The sequence below is a fragment of the Buteo buteo genome, chromosome Z, assembly GCF_964188355.1.
Source record: "Buteo buteo chromosome Z, bButBut1.hap1.1, whole genome shotgun sequence".
Lineage (NCBI taxonomy): Eukaryota > Metazoa > Chordata > Aves > Accipitriformes > Accipitridae > Buteo > Buteo buteo.
In genome coordinates this window covers 40,944,431-40,952,479 of record NC_134204.1, presented here as the reverse complement: position 1 = coordinate 40,952,479, position 8,049 = coordinate 40,944,431, and the positions used below count along the sequence as shown (strand labels likewise).

At 48.6% G+C, this 8,049-nt stretch overlaps 1 protein-coding gene across 3 annotated transcripts in view; it reads left to right on the top strand.

Moving 5' to 3' along the window:
- Positions 1-632: 632 nt before the first annotated feature.
- GDA (guanine deaminase) overlaps positions 633-8,049 on the top strand; it is a 36,105-nt gene continuing 28,688 nt past the window's right edge. For 2 of the 3 annotated variants that reach the window (XM_075021159.1, XM_075021157.1), the window contains exon 1: positions 636-883. In XM_075021159.1, the coding sequence (XP_074877260.1) occupies positions 761-883 (123 nt within the window). In that variant the 5' untranslated portion in view covers positions 636-760. Of the gene's footprint in view, positions 884-8,049 lie in introns of all 3 variants that reach the window. The other variant, XM_075021158.1, reaches the window with a different exon arrangement.

Sequence of the window (8,049 nt, the reverse complement as noted above, 5' to 3'; positions counted from 1 at the left end):
CTATTCCTACACCCTACTAACGTGCAGCACACAGGCCAAGGACCGAGGAGACAGCCCGAGAGGGTCGTCCTGGAGCACTGCGTACAACGCGAGAGGTGGAACGAAGCCGTAACTGCCACCTCAAAATGAGTGTTTGAAGTTCGTAGTGTCTGGAAACTCGGTCTATTCTACTTCAGAACGTCCGACCCCTGCGTCCTAGGGCACCAGGCACAGAGCAACAGGTTCCAAGCCGCTGGCAGCTTGCGGCAGAGCCAGCGTACAAACCCAACCTGTGCGCGAAACTTCCTCGAGCGGTCACAGCCTACGGGTTGGTTGCAGAAGCGGGTGGCCAGTCACTCGCCGAGTAACGCCAGACACCTTGTCGGGTCTCTCGCCGCTTCCCGGGAAGCAACCGGGACCCCAAAGCCCACCGCGCTTCGCTCCGGGCTTCGGCGCCTCCCAGGACCCGTCCCTGCGGGGGGCTCAGGCGGTGGGGGAGGCTGACGCCTTGGGGCGGGGGAGCGCGGAGGGGGGGTGCACCCCGCGCACCTCCCGGCCGCCCGCGGGCGCCTCCCGCCCCCCGGCCTGCCGCCCTCCCCCCGCCGAAACCACACCCCGAGGGGAAAGTCACCGGGGGGTGGGGATTTGGCGACAGCCCTAAAAAGCTCCGCCGGCACCGGGAGACACCGAGGGGCGGCAGCCCGCTGGGTGGCAGCTCCCGGCCGCCTCCGCCACGGCCCAGCGATCGCCGCCAGCGGCCGCCGTCCCGTCCGCCGCCGCCATGGGCTCCCCGCAGCCGCCGCCGCTCGCCCACGTCTTCAGGGGGACCTTCGTGCACTCCAGCCGCTCCGAGCCCATGGAGATCCTCCACGAACATCTGCTGGGAGTGGACGACAGCGGGACGGTGAGCCCGGGCGGGGGCCGGGGGCCCGGGGGCGTGCGGGGGAAGGGGCGTGTTGCGGGGCGGCTGCTGCGGGCGGCCGGGGGGGAGATGCCCAGGCGCCGTCCCGCGCCGCTCCGCCGGGGCGGGGGTCTCCCGGTGTCCCGCTCTCCGCCAGCGTCCCCCTGGCTCGGGGTGAAAACGAGCCTTTTCGGTCCCGAGAGCCGGTCCGGGGGTGGTGAGGGGCCGGGCCGCCTCCGCCGGTCCGGAGGGGGAAACTGGGAAATGGTCGCGCTCGACGTACTCGGTGCCTGTCGGGCAGAGAGGAGAGCCGCGGGGAAGGGATTTCGGCTCGCAGGAGCCGCAGGTAGCGGGGCTGGCGCGTTACCTGCTTGGCAGGAGTCTGCAAGTAGCCTCAGTCTCTTTTTGAAGCGTGCCGAATGTTTCCAAAACGGTAGCCTGGACCGGGCGTTCCTTCAGACTCTCTCTGTTTTCTTTCAGTTTCACAAGCAGGTTTTTCATTCTCTAAGTATCAAAATAATGATGGTGAGTAATTGCGGTGTACCCCCCGTACTTCCGCACAGCCTCCTGAGCGAGGCTTTTTTTTTTTCTTGTCACAAGCAAAACCAATGCGTATACCCATAAAGAGTTAGGAAGGTGATGACGTTGGCCACGTCAGTGGTACAAGCCAAGTTCAAAACAAGCCCTGCCCTTGCGGAGAATGCAAGATCGATTCTGGCAGGGAAGCCCTACCATTCCCTTAACAGTATCATAGGTGAGACTCAGTTTCACAGTGCACGGTGTGTAAGTAGACTGGTAATTTCTTAGAGACTCAATAACATGCATAGGTGCTCAATATATAGTAAAAAAGGTCCTTTTCTTTCTTGCAGCTAAATAACAGGCTTCAGCGTGTCATGCTTCAGCAGCATTCGAAATTTGTGCAGAGCACACTTTGAGACCTCACAGTGTTTATTTTCTCTGTTCATACAGGTCCATGAGGGCCTGCGTCAGGACAGCCCTCTTACAGCTCTTGAAGAGTCTGGTGCAAGGCATAGCAAAGTCTATGAGAAGCTGTATTTTGACGTATGGGAGGGGAATAAAAACTTACATAACACTGTATTGGCAGGTGTCAACTAAAAACAATAGAACTGAATGAAAGAAGGGTTTGGTTTGTATAACTCAGGAGGAGGGGGCAGAAACTCGTACCCCATCCTGCCCTCTCTAATAGCAATTTCTGGAAAAGAGTCCCTACTCAGCATCCTTAGGAGATCAAGACCTTAAGTGGTCTTCTTGAAAATCAGGTACCTCAGTAAGCTATACCTAGGGATTTGTGCTCTCAGTCACTTTCCTCCCTTCTCCTAGTGAACAAGGATTCACTGGATATCGTTTTCCTTGCATAAATTGGCACATTCCCATGCAGTTGTTTAAAAAAAAAAATTTTCCAGTAAACACTGTTGTCCAAAAATAAAACTTCCACCAGAGTACAGTAACAAGGACTTTTGGTTTCTTCTCTCTTTAATTCAAATTCTTGGCATTTTACTATTCCAGGGTCTGATACAATCAGTTTTGGTACCTTTTAGCCTATTAGTCACAATTTAAACTCATGCAGAACTTCCAGTGGAACCATGGAGGAGTTGGCTTTTCAGGAAGGACATGGTGGTTGGAAAATGGCTTACCTATATTGTCCAAATTTACACCAAAACTGTTTCAGTATTACTCCCAAAGAAGTAGGTTTGACTAAAAAGGTACCATTCTTTGCCTCATGTTGCCGACTCCATAATGGAAAAACCTTGCACAGCCCCTGACAGGGTGGACAGATAGCTTTTTTAACAGCCAGCTCTTGCTTTCCAGTGTGAGTCGCTGCGTGTCCTCCAAGGGACGGGAGCATACAACCAGCACCACAAAAACACTGCCCAGACCCCTGCTGCATGTGGGCATACTTGGCTGGTAAAAGCCACAGATTAAATGTCAGCTCTCTCTGCTTTGCCTGTAGATGAAAAGGGAGCTTTAGCAAGCAAAACGCTGCTGTCAGATAGTTAAGTTATCATTCAGTTAGCAAAATAAGGATTGTGTTTAACTGAGCTGTTTGCAGAGCAGTGTGGTGCCACTTTTTAGGAATGGCGAACAGAAAGAGTAGCATGCCTCAGGATAAAGAAAATAAAAAGAGATGTAAAGCGTGAGTTATTGAAATGTTGGTGTAATTACTTTAGCTGAGTAGAATATTAAGGAAATAGAACAAGTATTAAGCCTAATGCTCCTGTTGAAGCCATGAAAAGAGCAAGAGTTGTGCAAAAAGAGTTAACGTTGTGAAGTACTGTCAAACACAAGTGTTTGATTTAAGCCAGCTAGAGTAGCAAGTGAGGTGTGTTAGCTGTACAAGGAGGAAGGTACCAAGGCACCAACATCCATCTGGAATTCGTTGCTTAGCCTTTCTCAGCGGGTTGGGCTGTTTGTTCAGGAGCTGGGGCTGGTAAGTGCTCCTGCCTCTCATCTAGCTTTACATTCCAGTTTTGGGAACTAGGCAAGCAATTGGCATCATGTCTCTAATTGCAAAAGTCAACTAATCATTGTGGGAACAGGGAAGGAAGAGAAGCATGTGGGAGGGGAAAGAAGGATGGACCCCTAACTCATGCTCATCTGTGAATGTCATAGCCACAAACAAAGCAACACAGGCATGGTTGGATCAAAACCACCTGCGTTCCTTCTGCCAGTATCGTTCACTTTCCATTCTTTTGGTAGCAAAGCTATTTGCACTGTGGTGCTTGGAGGCAGTCAGGGTTTACTGCATGAGGGTTGGTGCATAGTTTAGTGGGCCAGCTGTGCATTGGTGAAGGAGCTTTGGACATCTCTTGGAATAAAAAAGGCTTGAGCTAGGCACCAGGGTAGGGTGGTCTTAGCTCTTCATCTTAGGATCCTTCAGCCCCATCCCATGGGTGAAACATCGGAACTGATTGAAGTGTTTGGGCACTGGTGTTAGCAACCGTTGATCCTGCTTTTTGTGACACACCTTTCCCAAAGTGCTGGTTATTTTCCTTGACTTCCTTCTTTACAAGCCAAAGGTCTTAGTCTTGCCTGTGCACTTCTCTAGACTCTGTAGTGACTCTGCCATATAATTTTTTCTTGCTTTTACACTATTAACGTCCAGAACTAATTTAAAGGACTCGTGCACCAGGTTGGTTACCTTGAATGTACAAGTAAATACTCAAGCAAATGTCCAAACCTGAGACCTCAAAGACCTTAAGGCATGCAGTGTTAGAGGTGGCCAGAGCAATGCATCCTAAAGCAATGGGGAACATTTGGGTGACCAAGGAGTTCTCTTGGGAAGTTTGTTCAAAAAGAGTATAGCTGTCTTGCTGATTCATCCATTGCCATGTTCAGCAGTAATGGACCAGGTCTCAGGTTTAAGGTTAAATTCTTATGTCCAGCTCCCTTGAAACATTTTTTTCATTCTTCCATGATTTAAGTGTTTTATTTATCTGCACCCTAAGAGTATATAATAGCCACTTCTTTTCCATGGCAACGCCTGTTTCCAGAATTTGCCATCTGGTGTTTCATGTTTTTCTCTCTCTTTCCTTTTTTTTTCTTTCTTTTTTTTTTCCCCTTTTTTTTTTTTCCCAAGCAGCTCTAACATTACTCATTCTGCATCCATTTTGACTTCAGCATCTGAGTGACATTTTCTTTATTGCTCATCAGAAATTTCAGTAGGTCTGTATTGTAAGCCCTCTGCAGATGTATAGCTAATTAAGCTGGCTATGTTCTTCTTTAGAAGAAGAGAGATGCTGCTTCATGTGAAGTATTGATGGACTACAATATTCTTGCAATTTTTGCTAGTGTGGTATTTATTTATATGGTATGATTTTAATACTTTTTCTCTGACAAAAACTTAAAACATCTGCACTTTAGACAATGTAAATCATATAAGCCATATGTGCATTTAAAAGACTAGGCAGCCAAAAACTTCTTGTCTATAGTTTAGCAGCCTTTGCTTATTTTTCTCTATAGAAAAAATAGAAAATGCAAAAGGTAATGTCATACACATAAAAAAACAGGCCTGCAAATAACTGCTAATCAGTGTTCTTTTGGTCCTCTCAATCTTCCTCCTAAGTTCCTTCCTATTGCCGTTTTACAACTATTTGATCTTGCCTTTACATGTTTTTTTAATTGCTGCCTTGGAAACTGCTGACATGAGGGTGGTACAGGCCCTCAGTGTGGGAATCTTCATAGGGGCAGAAGGATGCTAATAGCAGTAAGATTACTCCCTTGAACTTAGAGTAACGAGCTCTTATACCAAAGGAGTTAGAAGACCATGAGTTGGTTTCTGGCAGAAGCTGTGGTTGGGCAACAATTCCTGAATGCCCAGGATAGACAGTCTTTGGCCTGAGGAGGCAGCAGGGACCTCTACTCTGTCAAGTGCTGCGGAAACCCAGATCCCACCTGGAGCCTGTTGTGGACATCGTAGTTCTTAGTTTTTGTTTCTTGGAAAGTTGTCATGCCTATTATTGCCAGACCAGAGAATTAAAGAGTTGAGAATTCAGCTGCCAAGAGTCATGTTGTAGATTAAAATACCATGGAATTTAAAAATAAACAGAAAGTGTGCTAAAATTCTAACTTGGCAACAGAAACTCAGCAGAAGTAAAGTCGATGTCCACTAGGAGTCAAATGGGGCTGAGTTAGCCTCCAGATTGTAGTTTTTTTGAAATAAACAAAGATCTTAGGCATGCTTTTAGTCTGTTTTGGAAAATGAAAATATTATGCATGTTTTTTCCCTCAATTTCTTTTCTCTTCCTAGGCACTTAAAAAATAAAAAACCCCCAACATTAATGACATGAGCAGAAAATTAGAAAATACTTAGCTCAGTGCCAGTCAGTTCTAGGCAAAGCAATTAATTTGATGCCCCTGGTTTTGAATACTGTAATTGAATTCCCGTAAGGCTATCACACACCTCCACAACAAACGACCATACTGCTAGCATGGTGGTACGTAACAGGAATGCCAGTGGACACTGACGTCTGTGCAGTTCTGCCCATGTATTACTTGAGAATCAATTAATTGTTTTCTTACAAGTTACAAAGTAGGTGTGGTTATTCACTGGATTGTAAGTAGGTATCTCAGAATCATACTTGATAGTCAGGACGAAGAAGTATTTCAATGCAAACCTATCACCTTTATAGTAAGTGTGTAAAATCTGTTTTAAGATATGAATTTTTCTGCCTTCATGTGAAGATGATGTGGGATACAGGTTTAAAGTATACCCCTTCCTGCAACGACTCTGGGCGGGAGGCGCCCGCGGGCAGCCGGGAGGTGCGCGGGGTGCACCCCCCCTCCGCGCTCCCCCGCCCCAAGGCGTCAGCCTCCCCCACCGCCTGAGCCCCCCGCAGGGACGGGTCCTGAGAGGCGCCGAAGCCCGGAGCGAAGCGCGGTGGGCTTTGGGGTCCCGGTTGCTTCCCGGGAAGCGGCGAGAGACCCGACAAGGTGTCTGGCGTTACTCGGCGAGTGACTGGCCACCCGCTTCTGCAACCAACCCGTAGGCTGTGACCGCTCGAGGAAGTTTCGCGCACAGGTTGGGTTTGTACGCTGGCTCTGCCGCAAGCTGCCAGCGGCTTGGAACCTGTTGCTCTGTGCCTGGCGCCCTAGGACGCAGGGGTCGGACGTTCTGAAGTAGAATAGACCGAGTTTCCAAACACTACGAACTTCAAACACTCATTTTGAGGTGGCAGTTACGGCTTCGTTCCACCTCTCGCGTTGTACGCAGTGCTCCAGGACGACCCTCTCGGGCTGTCTCCTCGGTCCTTGGCCTGTGTGCTGCACGTTAGTAGGGTGTAGGAATAGAAACTAGATGCCAGGGGAGGTAGCAGAACTGCCAGAAGAAAGCAGCCGACTGCCTCATTCAGCAGAGACGGTCTACAGAAAGAGCGAACGCAGCCTCAGGAAAACGAAAGGCAGAGAAAAAGGAATTTTGTTAGCCCGGGGGACCGCGCTTCCAAGACCGTCTTCTGCTCCAACAGCCTCGGTCCGAGCACATCATGAAGACGTGCTCAGCGGATCGCTAGCGAGAATATTGGGGTAAGACTTCCTGGGGCCGGAATGATGTACTCCGCCAAGGATAACACCATGGGTGTCCCCTGAGTTTCCATCTGAAGGTACCTTTCTTCATCAGGTTGTCAAGTGATGAATGAACTGGGCACTAAGGGCATTGACAGGGTCATTCTCAAAGCTGGGTTGCGAAATTTGTCACTTCATAGCTTACCATTAAAAGACCTTTGTGCTTCCCGCTGTGCTGATGCTATACAAACGAATAGCCGCTGATCTTTCCTACAAGCTCTCCAGACCAATGGTGCGAGGAGAGAAAGAGAGAGTGGGAAAGAACAGCATGAATTTAATGTTGGTCTGCTCTGGGCACGGCACCAGCCTTTACCTTGCCTTCTTTGCGTAGGAATGCTTTAGGTTGCTGTGAAGGAAGTTTGAAAAAATAGTGGACTAGCTGATGCCAACTGAATGATCTTACCTGGACTTTGCGATCAACTTAGGCCGTAAGGAGTGTCCAAAACAAAACGGACGTGCGAAAGTGCCTCTTAGGCGCTGCCATAGGTAATTTCTTGTGAGAGGTCTTGTAGTTTGAGAAGAATCCCAATGAGGTAGAGTGGATTCTTCAAGACACGTGGCAGTTTTTTTATTGTATTTCTACTCTCTTTGACATGAGAAGCTAGCAAACAAAACAAAACAGAACACAAATCGGTCTTGCAGGTAATCTAGTTTGGAGAATAAACTGACATGAGAACGCTTCGTGCAATTCAGTTTGCTTACAACACTGTAATACTTCCTGCTTCCTTGAACAGGAGAGTCATAAATGTTAAAAAATAGCACCAAAAGCCTTTTAAACTTGCACTTGCAAAAACCCTCTTACAAAGGTGTTTCTCAGGGTGATACTGCTGTGTCTATTAAGGCTGCGGCTGAAAAGAACTGTATTCCAAGCTGCGACCCCAGGCAAGGAAAATTGTCTTTGGCTGTATGAAGGAAAAGGAGTGAGAGACGGGCTGGTTCTGCCTCTGAAGAACAAAAGGTAGAGGGAGTAGAGCTGAGAAATGGGGTGAACGGAGACCAAGCCCTGCAGAGGTGCGTTCACCTGCTCCTCCTGTGAACAGAGGAGTGGAAACCACTTTCCCCAGCAAGAGCTACTGCTCCATACAACC